General features: G+C 38.9%; 1 protein-coding gene across 1 annotated transcript; it reads right to left on the bottom strand.

Moving 5' to 3' along the window:
- Positions 1-8,762: 8,762 nt before the first annotated feature.
- LOC139313326 (vomeronasal type-2 receptor 116-like) lies at positions 8,763-15,260 on the bottom strand. Its single transcript, XM_070938892.1, has 5 exons — positions 14,997-15,260; positions 14,073-14,207; positions 10,942-11,160; positions 10,368-10,497; positions 8,763-9,667 (listed from the first exon to the last, which is right to left on the bottom strand). The coding sequence occupies exons 1-5, from the start codon at positions 15,258-15,260 to the stop codon at positions 8,763-8,765; spliced, it is 1,653 nt and encodes a 550-aa protein (XP_070794993.1).
- Between the last annotated feature and the right edge of the window lie 4,526 nt (positions 15,261-19,786).

Below are 19,786 nucleotides of genomic sequence, written 5' to 3'. Positions count from 1 at the left end.
GAAGTGCTGGTAGTTGTTGGGTGTGGGTCTATAGTGAGAGAAACATTGTGAAACATTGCCACAAAGCTTGTGAGGGCTGGTGGAGTTTGGCTTGTCTTATTTCTTTGTGGTGTTTTCTTTGGAGCAGAAAGTCCCAAATATTAATGGTGTTCTTTTAAAAAAATGCTTATTGTTAAACTTTGATGGATTTTTGACAATGGAGAAATGCCTGTCTGTCTATATCATGTACCATTTTATATCCCTCTATCATCTGTCCCTTCTTCTCTTTGCTTCTGTAATCCTTACCCCAATTTCTCCTCCAGCAACCTAATCAATTTGGATCTCTCTTGGAGCAGCTTCTTCAGATCTGAAGCAGAAGACACCACTGGAAAATACACCAAATATTTTTTTTTTTATTGCAAAAGTTTTACAATTACATTTTCACCCCTTTTTTCACCCCCCCACCTCCCTCCCCAAACTTCCCATCCTCCCTAACCCTCCCTGACCCGCCCCCCCCCGGACTTCCCTATTACATACTCATAACTAATAACACTAATATATAAGCCTGAACCCATCCCTCCCCCTATATAATTTTTCCTCTTTAATATTTCTAATACATTATTTTCAAATAAAAGCTATTTGATACTTTCTAGTTTGGTATTTGTTCTGAACATATTCTATCCACCTTTTCCATTCCCATTCATAAGTCTCTTGTGAACAATCCTTTAAATACGCTGAAATCTTCGCCATCTCTGCAAAACTAGCCATCTTCAAAGTCCATTCCTCGATAGTAGGCAAAGCTTCATTCTTCCAATATTTACCTATCAACAATCTTGCTGCAGTTATCATATACAATATTAATTTTATTTCACCCCGTGTAAAACCCTTAACTATACCCAATAAAAACAATTGTGGAGAAAATTGAATTTTTTTCTTCAAAACATTCTGCATGACCCACCAAATTTTTATCCAAAAAGCCTTAACTTTCCTACAGGTCCACCAAACATGATAATACGTAGCATCCAAACATTCGCATCTCCAACATTTTGGCTGAACATTAGGGTACATACATGACAACTTTTTGGGATCTAAATGCCATCTATAAAACATTTTGTAGAAATTTTCCCTCAGGTTCTGGGACTGTGTAAATTTAACATTCTGAACCCAAATATTTTCCCATGTTTCCAACATCACTGGTTCTTCAAAATTTTGTGCCCACTTAATCATACAATCTTTAACTAATTCAGTTTCTGAATCCCTTTCTAGCAAAACATTATAAAGCCTTTTAATATGCATTGGACCTTTCTCTCTTATATGTCTAACCAATTCTTCCTCATGCAACATAATACCAGTTTTTTGGTCCTCTTTCCATCTCAATTGTAATTGATTATATTGTAACCAATTTAAATTAATTCCTTCGTCCAACAGTGTCTGTAATGTCTTCAGCTGCCATCTGCCCGCATCTGTAAAAAGAACCTCTTTGTATAAAAACCCCCCGAGTGACATTATATTTGTATTCCACAAAGTATGACCAAGATCCAGCCATAACGGTATTTTATAATCCCATTTGAGTCGGTGCTTCTTCCAAACTCTCATCAAAGATTCTCTAAGTATATGACTTTTAAATACTTTATCTATTTTGTTGTCGTAAAATAAATAAGCATGCCATCCAAATTCAAGATCAAAACTTTCTGCATTCAATATTCCAGCCTTCTTATTTCCAAACCAATCGCTTGTTAAAGTTAAAGCTGCTGCATCATAATATAACTGTAGGTTTGGGAGTTTAAGACCTCCTCTTTCTGGAACATCTTGCATAATTTTCAATTTCACTCTCGGCTTTTTCTCGTTCCAGACAAACTTATTCACGCCAGACTGCCAGACTTTCAGTTGTTTATCACTTTTAAGCACCGGAATCATTTGAAACAAAAACAGAAATCTTGGCAAAATATTCATCTTAACTGCTGCTATTCTTCCAAGTAAAGACAGTTGCAGCTTTTTCCAAGTCTCCATATCTTTCTGAACCTCTCGCCACAACACCTCGTAATTATTTTGAAACAATTTCATATTTGATTCTGCAACCTGAACTCCAAGATATTTTACCTTAGGTACAATTTCAAAACCTGCCCTCCTTTCAAGCTCATGTTTACGATCTTGTGTCATATTCTTAACTATCATTTTAGTCTTTTTTGAATTCAGTCTAAAACCTGAAACTCTACCATAGTCTTGTATAATGTCGTTCATCAGGATTGTTGATTCCATTGGTTGTGATAGGGTAACAACCAGATCATCTGCAAATGCCTTTATTCTATAATCCTCTTGCCTTATCACTATGCCTTTCAGAATTTTTGAGTCCCGTATTGTATTTAGCAAGACTTCCAATGTTAAAATAAATAAAAGTGGGGACAACGGACATCCCTGTCTTGTTCCTTTTTCAATTTTAAACTCTGTCGTCAAACTTCCATTAATAATAATCTGTGCTTTTTGCTCTTGATAAATTGCTGAAATCGCCTGTATAAATTGGTCCCCAAAGCCCATCTTTTTTAAAGTCTTTAGTAGAAAATTCCAATCCACTCTATCAAAGGCCTTCTCCGCATCCAAAAAAACCAGCACTGCAGAAATCTGTTTATTCTTATCAAGATATTCCAATAAGTCTATTACTTGCCTTACATTGTCCTTCATGTATCTGCCCTCAATAAATCCCGCTTGGTCCTCATGAATCACTTTTTGGATTACTGGCATCAACCTGTTGGCTAATACCTTCGCATAAATTTTATAGTCTGTGTTCAAAAGAGATATTGGTCTGTAGTTCTCTGGTTTTTTAGGACCAACTTGTTCCTTTGGTATCAAAGATATATAAGCAGTTGTCCAAGATGGGGGTATTCTACCCCCTTGTTGAATATTGCAAAATAAATCTCTAAGTTGTCCCATCATTTCAGCTTGTAAAGTTTTATAATACACTGCAGTCAAACCATCCGTGCCAGGAGCTTTGGCTGTTTTTAGCTGCTTAATTGCCGCTATTATCTCCTCCTCTGTTATAGGATAATTCATTCTTTCCTTTTGTTGATCAGTAATTTTTGTAACTCTCTTATCCTTTAAATATTTTTCTATAAGTCCATTCTGCACCTCTTCTTTGGCATATAATTTAGTATAATAATCCACAAAAGCTTCTTTAATTAATTTTTGTTGAAAAATTTCTTTCCCTCCAATGTCAATACTATCAATAGTCCGTATACTTTGTTTTTTCCTCAGTGTGTAAGCCAACCATCTGCCCGGTTTGTTAGCGTTGCAAAATGTATTATGCTTCGCGTATTGTAAACTTGTTGCAACTTGTTCCGCCATAAGCATTTGAAATTGGTCTTTCAAAAGTTTTATAGCGCTTCGTATTCTTTCATCTGTTGGGTTTTTAATAAGTAACTGTTCTTTATTCTTTATTTCCATTTCCAACTCAGATCTTTTCTTTTGTCGGAACAGTCTATGTTTAGAATTCATGTAGATAAGTACCCCTCTCATATAAGCTTTACTTGCGTCCCAAACAATTTCAATTGGAGTACCTTTATTCAAATTTATTTCAAAAAATTCTTTCAAATGCTTTTTAAGTTCTATTATATTTTTTTCATATCTAAACAAGTTCTCATTTAATCTCCAAGAACGTCTCTCAACCTTATCCATCTCGATTTCTATCCATACAGGGCTATGGTCAGTCAAAGTTCTTGGAAAAATCTTTGTTCTTTTTGTCTTAACAAATAGATCATTTGACAACAAAATAAAATCAATCCTAGAAAAGGATCTATGTCTATCGGAAAAGAAAGTGTAATCCAATTCATTTGGATTATGTATTCTCCAAACATCTTTTAGTTCCATATCTTCTTTCATATCAAAAAAGGTCTGCGGTAGTCTAATTCTAGACTTTGCCAAGCTCTTTTTGTCTAATTTAGAATCAATTACTCCATTCCAATCTCCCATAAGTAAAATAGATCTATAGTCCCATTGCAATATTTTAGTATGTAACATCTTGTAAAAATAATCCTGTTGTTGGTTGGGAGCATAAATTCCAATCAGAAGAATTTGACCATTTGCTGTGAGCAATTCAATTGCTACAAACCTACCATCTTGATCTACTTCTATAACTTTTGCTGTTAATTTTTTATTTACATAAATAACCACACCATTCTTTTTCTGCGAAGTTGAAGATATATAATGTACTCCTAATTTTGAGTTTATCAAATATTTTTGATCTTGAGTTGTAATATGCGTTTCTTGTAAACATATTATATCATTATTAAATTGTTTCAAATATGTAAATAATTTCTTCCGTTTCTGTGCTGAATTCAACCCATTAACATTCCAAGATAGACACTTAAGGGTCATCAGCCTGTTTCTGGAGCGCAGAGCAAAATATTTGAAGTTCATCCAAGAGCTTCAATCTTGCTCCTCCCATAGCTCCACTCTCTTGTGGGGTACTCTTAGCTGCCTTCTTGTCTTGTCTTTCCTGTTGTTGTTGTTGCTTTTGTTTAAGTAACTTGGATTGAGCTCTAGTTATACGTTGATCTTTAACTTCAGTCAACTGAATCAAATCCAAAATTGGAGAAGAATCCAACAAGGGCTCACCAAAATACACCAAATATTTATTGAGGGCCATTATTCATAAGCACTGCTGATTCCAAAACTGAATTTTACATTTTGTGCAGTACCTCACATTGGAAAAAGTGTTGCTATTTCCTTGAGTCTTCTATCATGACTTTATGTCCAAATTAACATTTTAAGTCAGCTTGTTCACTAGGCTAGTAAAATTCCTAAAGTTGTCCCTCCTTACTCTTTACGTGGTTTATTGTCTTCTTGATGAAGAGTTCTGGAAAGATTGAAAATCTAGCCTATTTAATCAGTTAATTCAAGCTATTCTCCAAAGCACCTGAGGGTAGGACAAGAAGCAATGGGTGGAAACTAATCAAGGAGAGAAGCAACTTAGAACGAAGGAGAAATTTCCTGACAGTGAGGATAATTAATCAGTGGAACAACTTGCCTCCAAGTTGTAAATGCTCCAACACTGGAAGTTTTTAAGAAGAGATTGGATAACCATTTGTCTGAAGTGGTGTAGGGTTTCCTGCCTAAGCAGGGGGTTGGACTAGAAGACCTCCAAGGTCCCTTCCAACTCTGTTATTCTATTCTAATCAGTCTGACCCTTTAATGAGAAAAGCACAAAGATTTGAACTATACTGGGAAGTTCAAACATTACAAGAAGAAATATTTCTAAGCAAACACAGCAAACAACCACCTAGATATTTGACCTCCAGGTAAAACTTACAAATATGGGAGAGAAAATGGGTACGGGTCTTTGTTAAAGTCTAAGAAAGGGTTCCAATAATTCCCCAAGTGCAGATTCCCACCAATAATGAGATCCCCAGGTCTGTAATAGTATTCCGGAATCTTATAACGTTGTGGCAACACACAAAGGGTTTGCATCTTCTGAGCAATAATTGGCGTCAGGAGCCAGAAGAGTAGCAGCAGCTGCAGGAGAGGCAGCCCAGTCATTCTTCTTTCTAGATCAGAAATCAAGATTGTGCAGAAGCTGAATTGCATCACTTTTTTTTTGCTTTAATTTATATGCCGCCCTTCTCTGGAGACTCAGGGCGGCTTACAATGCGTTAAGCTTACAATGCTTTAAACTTTACCAGAGTTTTTACAAGATAAACACAGGGCATGCCACCTGTAGAGCTTCAGGGCAAATACTGTGTTTCCCTGAAAATAAGACCCTGTCTTATATATTTTTATTTATTTATTTATTTATTTTATTTTATTTCTATACCACCCTTCTCCTGCGGGACTCAGGGCGGTGTACAGCCAGGATAAAACATAGCATATAAAATTTAAAAGCATTTTAAAAAAACAATTAAATAATTTTGGCCCGGATTTAAAACAACCCAATTAAAACCGAATTCAATTAAAAACTGAGAGGATGGGAACCCCGAAATAAGACTGAGAGGATTTTGAACTCCGAAATAAGAGCTTGGCCTTATTTTGGGGCGTGTGGAGCAAGTTGGGGCTCCTCTTGCCGTCTTACCTGATTTCCAGCTCTGCATTTAAATATTTTTGAGGAGGGCTTATTTTTTTTGGGGGAAGGCTTATTTTACCACATGCGCTCAAAAGCCCAGTTGGGCTTATTATCAGGGGAGGTCTTATTTTCAGGGAAACAGGGTATAACAAATATGCTTCCTCTTACCTGTGTTTGGGCTGTGACTAAAGAGAAAATGAAAGGCAGTTGAGTCTCTTCAAACCCAGGATTTAGTTCTTTGCAAGACAAGGTGATGTGGCATTGCCTGCCCCCACCTGGAGAACTCCAAGCATGTTTTTGAAAGCAGGTTTTATCTTTTTTTGTCACTTGAAATCCACAGGGGATATATTAAGAATTGCTGTTCTTCTGATAATTGCAAGGAACAGCCCTCCATTTTGTTTCTTCACCAGAAAGGAAAAAAACCACTTTTATGTCTCTTGTTGCTAATCCACAGAGCAGCTGATCTTGAGAGTCTTGTGACGTGACAATTTACTATAACTCATCATAAACCTCTGGAGTGGGTGGGGGTTAAAAGAATGGATGCATGGTGTGGAATCAAACAGAGGATCCAAAATAAATAATCAAGTATATATTAACCAGCATGTGCTGGCAGAGCTCCCTCCACCAACCCCTCTTCTAGAAGAATGAAATATTCTAGGAATATTTCCCTGGATGAGAAATGGAGAAACATGTTTTTTTAAGGCAGGAAGCAGACTCACCCTTAATATCCCCCACCCTCCTCAATAGCCCACAGCAGATGTCAACATTTAAGAGATAAAGAGATGGTTAGGTCTATTCATAAGCAAATTCCCACACCCAAGATCCAACAAAGGTAGGATTAGCACTCAGCCATAATAGGAATTGCCTAAAGCCCCTTTATTGTATCACCCAGCACAATTCAACCAAGCTTGACTCAGAAAACCTACAAGATTAGATATGACCTCTACAGCAGCCAATAGCTTGCCAAGGAACAGGAAGCTCAAATTCAAAGCCCAAGAGAGGGTATAAATCTCTCTCTCTCTCTCTCTCTCTCTCTCTCTCTCTCTCTCTCTCTCTCTCTCTCTCTCTCTCTCTCTCTCTCTCTCTCTCTCTCTCCCTCCCTCCTCCCTCCCTCCCTCCCTCCCTCTCTCTCCCTCCTATGTGCTTGATTGCCCAGGACCTCAAACCATGTGGTCCTGTCCACCATTAAACCATCTTTTCAATCAGCCTCCATGTTTCCAGTGTCTTTCTTCCCACTTGGAACTGAACCCAGATGGACATTTCTTCCAACACTCCAAATATTGAGGGAGAACTCACCCAACTAAAGGATACAGTGATATTTATACATCTAAGAAAGGCAATGGAGACCAATGCAGAGAATGTAAGCATACATATTGATTGGTCAGGGATTTTGACTTACTATAAATCATGGATTTCAACTTACTTCCTGCGCCGGTTTTCCTTCAGAAACCCAAAGTGAGGAATAAAGCAATAAAACAATATTGCAGGGAGGAAAACATCTCCAATAAATCAAGTGGAGGAAACAGAATACCAGATACCAAAAGTTTTTTTAAAAAATGATTGCACATCCATGGGATGTACTATGATAACAGCCTGTGGCATTATGTCTCTATATCTCAATTTGTTTTAATTGATTGCGCTCAACTGAGAATTGATGTTTGCCACATAAGAGATACACAGTTTCAGGGGCCACTCTTGGCCTTTATCTCCAAATAGAGATTCAATCGGGTTAGTCTCTCTTGAGCTTCAGGAAAGTGGAAAAAGTCTACCTGTTCTGTCTGGCACAGGAGGAGGATGTGTTGCAACTGAAGTGGGGAGCCTAATCATTCAATTTATGTGGGGAAGCTGCATATGTTTTAAAACTCTGTGAGGAAAACAAATACTCAGACAGAGGTAACCATGTAAACAGAATAGAAATATGGATGCCACATGCACAGTGTGTCTTATTGTGTGTGTTTCTGTGTGTCAGTTTGTATGCAGTTCCAAAGTCAGGCCCCGTAGATAATTTGTTATGTAAATTCCATGACACAAATTATAAGGGAAATGATTTTTGGTATATTCTGTATATGGGAAATTAAAATACAAAATAAAATAATTTGGATTTTCTCTTACTGATATGGTCAATATCTAATTGTATTCTTTGCTAACATTCACTTAAGTTTCCAAGTAATTATACAATTTCCCATTCCTCCAACTTGATCTTTCCTTCCTTCCTTCCTTCCTTCCTTCCTTCCTTCCTTCCTTCCTTCCTTCCTCCCTTTCTTCTTCCCTCCTCCCTTCCTGTTTCTCCATTCCCTCCACCACTTTCCATTTTCTTCCTTCCTTTCTTTCTGCATGCATTCATGCATTCATGCATTCCAGCATCTTATTCAGAACATGCTTAGGGATGATGTTTATCAAACTGTATTATGGACCCAACCAGAAAAAAGTTTAAAGACTCTTTAGATTAAAATAAATGAAGCCAGGATCGGTCCTCTTGGGAACTGGTATCTACATATTTAATACAGAATTTTATTTCTATTGTGATGATTGGGGCCTCCCTGCGGACAATGAGAAAGAATGAAAAATAAAAAATGGGTGATTGTTGCTGATTAAGAAATGTTTTATGATTAGTCACATAAAGTTATTTACAATTATTTAATGGACAACATTTCCTTGCATTTCATGATTTATTTTAGAAATCAGATTGAATACAAAAATATCCCAAAATCACAGTGCCCAATCTCCAGCTAAATCAGCAATTCTTCTGCCTCATGATAGTCTCTTTACGATTCAGATGGGGCCTCAATAGGATAATGAAGCATTTGGGGAAAAAAATGCAAGCCAAGAGACCAGCCCCAGAGGCCAAGATGGAGAAGATCTCCACAGCCACCATGAACTTCCCTTTGGTGCTCAGGTAGGTGGGGAGGAAGGAGATCCAAACACTGCAAAAGACCAGCATGCTAAAAGTAATGAACTTGGCTTCATTAAAACTATCAGGCAATTTTCTGGCCAGAAAGGCCACTGTGAAACTTATAAGGGCCAGAAATCCCAGATAGGCAAGGACAGCATAAAACATTGAAATTGAACCTTCCTTACATTCTATGATGGTCTCTCTGACCAAGGAATGGAAATCCATGTTGAGAAATGGGGGAGAAGTTGCCAGCCATGTGACACACAAAACTGCTTGGATCAGGGGACAGCCTAAGACAATGGAGTAGGTCAGTGGTTTTCCTAAGAATTTCCTTGTCCGGTTTCCTGGCTTGGTGGCCATGAAGGCCAGAACCACCATGACAGTTTTTGCCAAGACAGAGGAAACTGCAAGGGAAAAGAGAATGGCAAAGGCAGTTTGTCGAAAGAGACAAGTGAACTTCCTGGGTCGACCGATGAAGAAGAAGGAGCAGAGGAAGCAGAGCAGGAGGGAGACCAGGAGGATGTAGGTGAGATCTCGGTTGTTGGCCTTGACAATTGGTGTGTCATGATGCTTATGGAAAATCACCAGGATAGCAGTTGTGATCAGAGAAAAGAAAAGAGCTAAAGAAGTTAAAGCATATCCCAGGGGGTCTTGATAGGCAAGGTAGTGGATCTTCTTGTCAATGCAGTAGACCTTATCCTTGTTGGGGTATTGATCTTCTGGGCAAGGATCACATTGGGCTGCATCTGAAATGAAGAGTCTTAATGTAAGGATTTAAGAGTCATCTGTAATTAGCATTATCTCACCCTCAGGGGTAACATGAGTGTCCCCTTTATGCTATGGTCAACCCCCAAAGGAAGTGATGGAATGACCTACTGTGCATTTCATGGTGGATCAAACAAAGGCTAAGCCTCCTTCTTTATTAATGATGCTATGTTAGTTTAGTCAGAGACATGGATCTATTCATCTCTAGCTGGCCTGGTCAATTTGCTGTGGAAAAAAGGCCCTGTCTATTCACTGGACACTTGCATGACTATAGTAAACCACTTCATACTGGAACTGCAAGAAGACTGATATATCTATCAGCCAGAAATCTTGCTCTCTTTTTTGTGTTTGTGTGTCCATTACGTTATCGTGTGTGCTGAGAATGTCCACAATACAAGAGAGGAAGACATAAAAAGGTGCATTGAATATCACGGGAGGGAATGCTCTCTTTTATTGATCCAAAGTGATTTATAGAGAAATTAGTTACAAGGAGAAGGATATAGAATTGGGCACCAAGAATTCTGAAAAGGGAAAGGAGTGATTTACAAGGAAAATCTCTGTACCCTGAAACTTTGAACCCTATCAATTCTATGAACAATGATAAAAAGAAATCAATATTTTGATTCACAGAATGGTTCACTGATTCTGGAAGGTCTATATTTGAAGGTCTATATGCTCTACCTGTCAGATCAGAAATGCTCCCATCTGAACAAGGGGTACATAGGTAGCAGCAAACCTGTTCACCCTCTGGAACACTTTTCCTCTCTCCTGCCTGGCACCTCTTCATGCCACACCTGGCAAATGGCACCTTCTAAAAAGAAAAGAGAAATGCTTGAGATGACCAAAAAACCCGGACATGCTTCATTTATCCATTTCCACATCACATGTCCATCTTCAAATATGGTTCACCGGGATCTATCAGAAATCTGGAACAGCTCCTGGGGGATTCAGTTCAGTGACACTATACAGTATCAGTGCATACTATTAAATTTTAAAAAATCCATTGCAATGAGCCTTGATTATTGTGTTTGAGTCCTATGTTGGTATCCTACAATGGAAATGGTCCTGATAAATCACAGTTGCCTGCTCTAATGGCCAACTGGATTATACAAACTTCTTCCCAATCATGACACAAATCATACCCCAGATGTCTTACATGCAAAGCACATTTTCACCAATTGTTATGCTTTCCTGTTTTCTGATTCAATAGTACTATTTTCTGCATTCCCAGGAGACAATGAATCTTCCAGCTCACCTTTGTAGGCCAGACAATTGCACCAGAGTGAATGGTGACATCGTGACCTGGGGGAGCCCCAGGATTTATTTGCCCAACTCTCAGAAGGACAATTGATCTATTGGGGAGGCGAACCCAATTGAGAAGGTCATAACGAGCAGATCCCAATCCTTTTTCTGAGAAGGAGACTTCCTCTCCAACACCATTGTTGAACTGGACATTCATCAAGTAAGGAAGAAGCTGAAACAAAAGAGATCTTCAAACATTGGAGTAATTGGTTGAAAGCCACACATGAGGCATCATGGCTTCTACTACTTTGTGGCTTCTCAGACAGCAAAACAGATTATAATAATAATAATAATAATTTTTATTTGTAGAAACCAAGCACAGGGACAGTCAAAAAGGACTCAAATGCCTATACAACAGTGGTGGGGTGCCCCCACTTCGCACCGGTTCTATAGATCCAGTAGTAAAATTGCAAGAGGCTCCGCCCACTGACCCTGATGTCATCAAAACGCTTCTGCCCATACGAGTGCACGCATATGGCCCCGTTGTGAACCGGTAGTAAAGGTAAGTAGAACCCACCCCAGCTATACAGCAATGTACAATGTATGAGGAATGAAAATGGTGATCTAGAATTCCAAGTACATGAGGGGAGGTATGAGATAGTTGCCATTACAGAAACTTGGTGGGACGAAACCTTTGAATGGAATATTCAACTAGAGGGATTTAAATTGCTTAAAATGAAGAGACCTAATAAATGAGTAAGTGGAGTTGTGCCATCTATAAGAAATAGGCACATCTCTACAGAAATAGAGCAGAACAATAATGAAAACTATCATGAATGCATTTGGGTCAATATAAAAGGGAAAAAAGGAATAACATTGCATTGGCGTATACTGCAGGCCATTCAACCACACAACGGAAATAGATGAACTTTTTGCTAGTCAGTTAAATAAGGTATGTGTAGGAAATACTGTAAAATGCAAATTAGGAATGTATTAGAAAAAGGTAAGAGAAGACCGATCCACTCTAGACAAGATCAAACGACCAGGATCAGATGGATTATACCACAAGGTTCTGAAGGAACTGGTAGATCCAAACTTAGAAACTTTGAACCATATCTTCACGATCAGTTGACCAACTACACTCAACTTGTAGTCTTTACATGTTGGGAAGTATGCAGTAGCACTCTCCAAAGCACTGTCTTAGGGCCAGTACTCTTCAGTACCTTCATCAATGTTTTAGAAGAGGGAATAGAAGGAGAACACATCAAATTTGCTGGCAAGAATAGCCAACACTCCGGAAGAAATGCTCAGGATACAGAAGAATCAAGACAGATTTGAACAAAGGCCCCTATCTGAGAAATAACATTTAATGGTGTAAGGTACTACAATTAGACAAGAATAAGGCTGTTGCATACAGTAGGTATAAAAATGGGGGTAACCAGTTCAATTGTAGTAACTACAACAGGGATCTTCAAATACATTTTCGCTAACCTTGAAGGGGCCAGATACCATCTATATCACATTTTATACTGATTCTCTTTATAAACCACTGATTTTGTCATAATATAATTATTTTCCCACACTCTTTCCCAGTCCTCCAGTTCTATGTTATGTCTGATGTTTCTTGCCCATGCTATCATTTGTCCCTTTGCTAATTCTTCTGCCAAATCAAATTCCAATAAATATTTATAAGTTTTTGAAATCAATTTTTCCTCCGTGGCTTCTAAAAGTTTATCCAACCGATTTGGTTTTAATTCAATTCCTCCTTCCACTTGGTCTTTTTCGTATCTTCTTTTTATCTGTAAATAGGGCCACCAGTCTATCTGAATTCCTTGCTCTCCGAGTTCTTCTTGTGTTTTTAATATTCCTTGGGGATCTAATATTTCATTATATCTTACCATTTTTTGAATTGCCATGGTATTGGGGTGTGTTATCGCCTCCATTGTGGATAACCATCCAGGAACTTTCATATAGTGTTTACTTTTAATTTCTTGCCATGTATGAATTAATGAATCTCTTAAAATATGATTACAAAGATACCTATGTGTTTTGTTCCTTGTGTTCCATAAGAAGGCGTGCCACCCCATCATCAAATCGTGTCCCTCCAAGGTTAGCAATCTTTGATTTTTCAAATTCACCCATTCCCTAATCCGTGTCAATCTCGTTGCTTTATAATAGGTTTCTCATGCCGGTAACACCGGCCCCTATCTCACAAATAACATTTAATGGTGTAAGGTACTACATTTAGACAAGAATAAGGCTGTTGCATAGGTATAGAAATGGTGGTAACCAGCTCAGTAGTACTAACTACAACAGGGATCTTGAAGTCCTTACAGGACAATCACTTAAATAAAAGCAGGCAGTGTCATTGGCTGCCAAAAAGCCAATGCAACCCACCCCCCTCTAAACATTTTCAACCTATTATATTAATTTCAGATTATTTATTGTTGTAACTTGTTCTGAAGTATATTAATATAGAAGCATACATATATTTCATGAATATTTCAAGTAATACATATGGGAAGTTTCCACTCTATGAACTGAATAAAAAGTGACAGAGATTACCTGCCAGGATTGAACAGTTGATATTCTCTTTCTAAGTTTTCTCAGGGCTGGTTGTGATCCAGATCCATGCATTGCATGTAACGCCTTTGCCAGAGCAAAAACGGCATTGTAGACATTGTAACTTTCACCTGTCATCTTTGTTTGAAACATGTAGGTGGGCATATTCCGTAATTTCTCTTTTCCTGTACAGTATTTTTTCCATTTTATAAAATAGTGACCTGGTTTGTGGAACTCACAATCAAAGACCTTTTCCCACCACAATGGGAGGATCATATCTCCTTGTGGGTTCAAAGGGTCTAAAGAGAGGAGGAAATGGCTGAATTCTGAGATATCACCACTGTGCTCCCTAAAATGCAGAGACCCATGCAAGTTCTTTAAAGCATGCCAACTATGTCGAAAATCATTTGCATGTGGTTTCCAATAGGAAGTTAAGATCCAAACTTTCTCATATGGTCTCCTTTTATTAAATATATAAAAGTTGACAGCCCAAAGAAATTTTTTAACAATTTCAGATTCTCCAAAGGAAAGTACGACTTCAATATTAGCCCAAATTTTTGAATGTAAAGTGAATTTTTGCACTTCCGCATCAGGAACATCATGTTTCACCATTTGAGTGAAGGCCAAGCAGATCTCCTTCTCCAAGAGCATTGGCCTCAGAGTTGAGATGAACCGTTCTCCATTCTCTTCAGAGGCAATGAACCCAACCCAGTTCCACTGGAAATACAGAAGCAGTTGGACTAAACCCACAAATAGTGGCAATTCCTTGGGATTAATCCGGAAGGAGGAAGGATAAATTCTTCGGTCTCCCTGAATGAACTCAAAGCCAATACTGAGCTGGAAAAAGTGAGAATCTTCTTTAGAAGACAAAAGTAAAGATTGATGGTGACCTTAAGGGTCCCCATTCTGCAGTTTATTGACCTCATCAGTCAAGCTGAGTCATTTTGAATGATAAGCTTCTTCCTTTCTTAGGAAGAGCCAGCAATGAACATATTTTCCCTGGTTGTGACATGTCAGAATCCTAGGAAACAAATGATAAATCTGGTACAGGGAATAAGCTGCAGTGAAAGAGGAGTAAGTCTTTTACGAGTAATAATTTAGGAAGGAATTCCTTCTGACAGGTACAGACATATTACTTTATGTATCTCTTAGAGGAAGAACCAACAATTAACAGATTTTCCATTGTTGTGACATGTCAGAATCTAAGGAAACAAACAATTTGTGTAGGAATTAAACTGCAATGGAAGACTGGCTACCATTTAATGAGTAATAAGTTCCGAAGGACTTCCTCTTGGCAAGTACAAACATATTGCACTACGTGTCTCTCAGTGGTTATATAAAATATAGCTTGACACATGAAATACAAAAATGAATCCAGCTATAGCATTAATTGTCCAAGTCATATGCTATTGATGTTTCCCACTTCCTTTTGGTGTCATCTTGGACTTCTGTGTGTGCTTCTGTAGTCTGTCTACTTCATAGCTCTATCTAAAGGATCCCCCTTACCTGTGGGACCTTGAAGATGCTGAAGATGGAGGACATCTGCATTGATAATTTGGGATTGTCTCCTCCAATGACAGAGAGCAGGGTGTCCTCCTGGTCACATTTATAACCTGGAACCATCTGGTGACGTGTGGAGAGGAGAAAGAGGCTGATCAGAGAAACCCTCTTCCTCCAATAGGCATTGTCATACATGTGGAAGCCCAGAGTGATGTTGGGGAGGAGAACCAGATCCTTGTTGATCTCTCTCACTGCAAACACCAGGGCCATGAACAGTTGGTAGTTGTTAGGTGTGGGTCTATAGTGAGAGAAACATTGTAAAAATGTTACAGCAACGCTTGCATGTATGGGTGGAGTTTGCCTTGTCTTCTTTAATGGGGGGGGAGAGATGTTTCTTGATTAAAAGTTGGTTGGATTTTTGAGAAAGGAGAAAAGCCTATTTTTCCATATCATGGACCATTTCTTCAGGACAGGCAACCTTTGCTGAGCACAAGACTCAAGTGAGGTCTCAGCAAAGGTTTAACATTATTCATAAGCACTGCTGATTCCAAAACCAAGTTTTGAGTTTTTTACTGTAGCCCATACTGGAAAAGCTTTCAGTTGGTACCTGAGACTTCAATCATGATTTTGTGTTCAAATTATGATATATGATTTTGTGTCCAAACTATAATCTCTTGTTGGCTCTGCAACCCAACAAGACAGACACAGAATTCAGAGGATAATTAGAACTGCTGAAGAAACAATGGCTACCAACCTGCCTTCCATTGAGGACCTGTATACTGCCCGAGTCAAAAAGAGGGCTGCAAAAATATTTACAGACTCCACACATCCTGGACATAATTTTCAACTCCTACCCTCAAAACGACGCTATAGAGCACTGCACACCAGAACAACTAGACACAAGAACAGTTTTTTTTCCCCGAAAGCCATCACTCTGCTAAAAAAATAATTCCCTCAACACTGTCAAACTAGTTACTAAGTCTGCATTACTGTTAATCTTCTCATCATTCCTATCACCCATCTCCTCCCACTTATGACTGTAACCTTGTTGCTGGCATCCTTAATATTTATTTTCACTGTTTCCTAATATGATTTGTTTGCTTATTTGTTCCCTATGACTATCATTAAGTGTTGTACCTTATGATTCTTGACAAATGTATCTTTTCTTTTATGGACACTGAGAGCATATGCACCAAAGGCAAATTCCTTCTGTGTCCAATCACACTTGGCCAATAAAGAATTCTATTCTATTCTATTAACAGTATAAGTCAACTTCTTCAGTAGGCTAATAAACTGCCTAAAATGTTGTCCCTCCTCACTCTTTAGGTAATTTATCATCTTCCTGGTAAAGAGTTTGGAAAGAAAAGCTAGCCTATTTAATTAGTTTGGCACTTTATTGAGAAAAGCACAAAAATTTGAACTATACTAGGAAATTGAAACATCATGAGAACAAATCTTTCTGAGCAAACACAGCACAAACAATCACCTAGATATTTGACCTCAAGGTAAAACTTACAAATATGGGAGAGAAAACGGGAATGGGTCTTTCTTAAAGTTTAAGAAAGGGTTCCAGTAGTTCCCCAAGGGCAAATTTCCACCAATAATGAGACCACCAGGCCTGTAATAGTGTTCCTGAATCCTGTAAGGTTGTGGCAGCACACAAAGGGTTTGCATCCCCTTAGCAATAATTGGAGGCAGGAGCCAGAAGAGCAGCAGGAGGAGGAGAGGCAGCCCAGTCATTCTTGTCACCTTCCTTCCTAGATCAGAAATCAAGATTGTGCAGAAGCTGAATTGCAGGCATCACTTTAAATTTTATCAGAGCATTAACAGGATAAACACAGGACATGCCACCTGGATGGCTTCAGGGTAAACATATCAAAAACGATTTTTTTTTAAAAAAAACTGAATGGCTAGAAGCAAAGTTATAATGAGTAGCCAGCATGGGCTTGTTAAAAACAGATCATGCCAAACCAATCTTATTTGATTCTTTGACAAAGTGACTCAATTAGCAGACCAGCAAAATGCTATGGACATAATATACTTAGACTTCAGCAAGGCATTTGACAGACTAGAGCACAATCTACTTCTTGGTAAACTAGAAAAATGCAGGCTAGACAACAGAAACACTAGATGGATTTGTAACTGCTGATAAACTCAACGAGTAGTCCGTAATGGTACTACATCCACATGGAGGGAAGTAAGCAGTGGTGTACCACAAGGTTCTATCTGAGGGCCAATATTTTCATAAATGACTTAGTTGAGTGAATGGATGGGGAACTCATCAAATTTGCAGATGACACTAAGCTGGCAGGAACAGCCAACACCCCAGAAGACAAGCTCAGGATCCAGAAAGATCTTGACAAACTTGAACAATGCACCCTATCTAATAACATGAAATTTAAGGTGGAGAAAAACAAGATTTTCACTTAGGCAGGGGAAAAAAAAACCAAAACCTAACAGTGAGAATAATTAACCAGTGGAACAGCAGGCCACCAGAAGTTGTGAGTGCTTCATCACTGGATGCTTTAAAAAAAAACTGGACAGCCACCTATCTGAAATGGTGTAGGGCCTCCTGCTTGAGCAGAGGGTTGAACGAAAAGATCTCCAAGGTCCCTTGTAGATCTATTCTGATTGAAAGATTTTACCTGCATTTGGGCTGTGATGAAAGAGAAAATTTAGGGCAGCTGAGTCTCCTCAAACAAACACAGGAGGTGAGCTCTTTGCAAGACAAGGTGAGGTGGCATTGCTTGCTCCCACCTGGAGAACTCCAAGCATATTTATTTAAAACCTGTTTTACTGTATACTACCACCTCTTACAATACTAGACAACACAGTATCAACAGTAGAGACCTTCAAAGTTCTAGGTTCTACCATATCTCACGACCTAAAATAGACACCCAACATTAAAAACGTCATCAAAAAAGCACAACAAAGAATGTTCTTTCTGCGCCAACTCAGAAAGCTCAAACTGCCCAAGGACTTGCTGATCCAGTTCTACAGAGGAATTATTGAGTCTGTCATCTGCACCTCCATAACTGTCTGGTTTGGCTCTGCAACCCAACAAGACAGACAAGAGACTGCAGAGGATCATTAGAACTGCAGAAAAAACAATGGCTACCAACCTGCCTTCTATTGAGGACCTGTATACTGCATGAGTCAAAAAGAGGGCTATGAAAATATTGACAGACCCTTCACATCCTGGACATAAATTGTTTCAACTCTTACCCTCAAAATGATGCTATAGAGCACTGCACACCAGATCAAATAGACACAAGAACAGTTTTTTCCTAAACGCCAATACTCTGCTAAACAAATAATTTCCTCAACACTGTAAAAATAGTTACTAAGTCTGCATTACTATTAAATTTCTCCTCATTCCTATCACCCATCTCCTCCCACTTATGACTGTATGACTGTAACCTTCTTGCTGGTATCCTTAAGATTTATATTGACTGTTTCTCTATGACTATCATTAAGTGTTGTACCTTTTGATTCTTGACGAAAGTATCTTTTTTTTTTAATGTACACTGAGGGCGTATGTACCAAGACAAATTCATCGTGTGTCCAATCACACTTGGCCAATAAAGAATTCTACTCTATTCTATTCTTTTATCTTGGAAGATTTTTGTGGCTTGAAATGCACAGGGGATGTATTAATTACTGTTCTTCTGATAATTGCAAGGAAAAGCAATTGTCTCACCCACTTAGCACTCCATTTTTTTTTTGTGCACCAGAAAGGGAAAAAACACATTTATGTCTCTTATTACTAATCCAGAGAACAGATGAGCTTGAGAGTCAAGGGGAAGTGACTTAAATGAAATTTAGTACCTACACACAAGGTGGAGTTTGGCCTATTCCAGCGGAAGTAATTTTTACTACAGGTTCTGTGGGTGCTTGGTGGGTATGGCATGGCTTGGTGGGTGTGGCTTGGTGGGCGTGGCAGAGGAAGGATACTGGAAAATTTCCATTCCCTCCCTAATTCAGGGGAAGATTACTGCAAAATCCCCATTTCCTCCCAATCAGCTGGGACTCGGGAGGCAGAGAATAGATGGGGGCAAGGCCAATCAGAGTTTGTAATTTACCGGTTCTCTGAACCAGTGGTGGATACCTCCCGGTTTAGTCCGGTTCTCCCGAGCCGGTAGTGGTGACGATATGATGTCACCAAACCGGTTCTGGCCCCCTGCACCTCTGCCCCCAGTGCCACTCCACCCCCTGCATTATTCTTACCTTTTATTTTGCCCCACCCCCAATCTATTGCTGCCTCCTGAGTCCAAGCTGATCGGCTAGAGGGAAAAAAATGTTTAAACTCTTACCGCGGGGCTTCAAAAGGCCACCCTACAGCTGATCAGTGTTAAAAGAAAACAAATGAGTAGACCGGTGCCTGCAAAAATAAACGGGTAGTCCAATGCCTGCAAAAATACATGAGTAAATCAGTGCCTGCAAAAATACATGAGTAGATCAGTGCTTGCAAAAATAAATGGATAGACCAGTGCCTGCAAAAAATAAATGGGTAGATCGGTACAGCTCTGCAAGCAGTTAAAAGCCTGGTAGACCAGGACCTCTGCTAAATCCTAAATAATTGTCACATGACCATCAAGCCACGCCCACAAAATAAGCCACACCCACAGAACAGGTAGTAAAAAAATTTAGAACCCACCCCTGCTCTGAACTACTCAAAATTTCCACTACCGGTTCTCCAGAACTGGTCAGAACCTGCTGAAACCCACCTCTGGCCTGTTCCATAGTTCGTTCAGGTAGTATGAGTGATAACAGGTCATGGTGGCACATGACAGTCT

The sequence above is a fragment of the Pituophis catenifer genome, unplaced genomic scaffold, assembly GCF_029215685.1.
Source record: "Pituophis catenifer annectens isolate HBS135680 unplaced genomic scaffold, rPitCat1.0.hap2 SCAF_1, whole genome shotgun sequence".
NCBI lineage: Eukaryota > Metazoa > Chordata > Lepidosauria > Squamata > Colubridae > Pituophis > Pituophis catenifer.
This window is presented reverse-complemented; position numbering and strand designations above follow the sequence as displayed.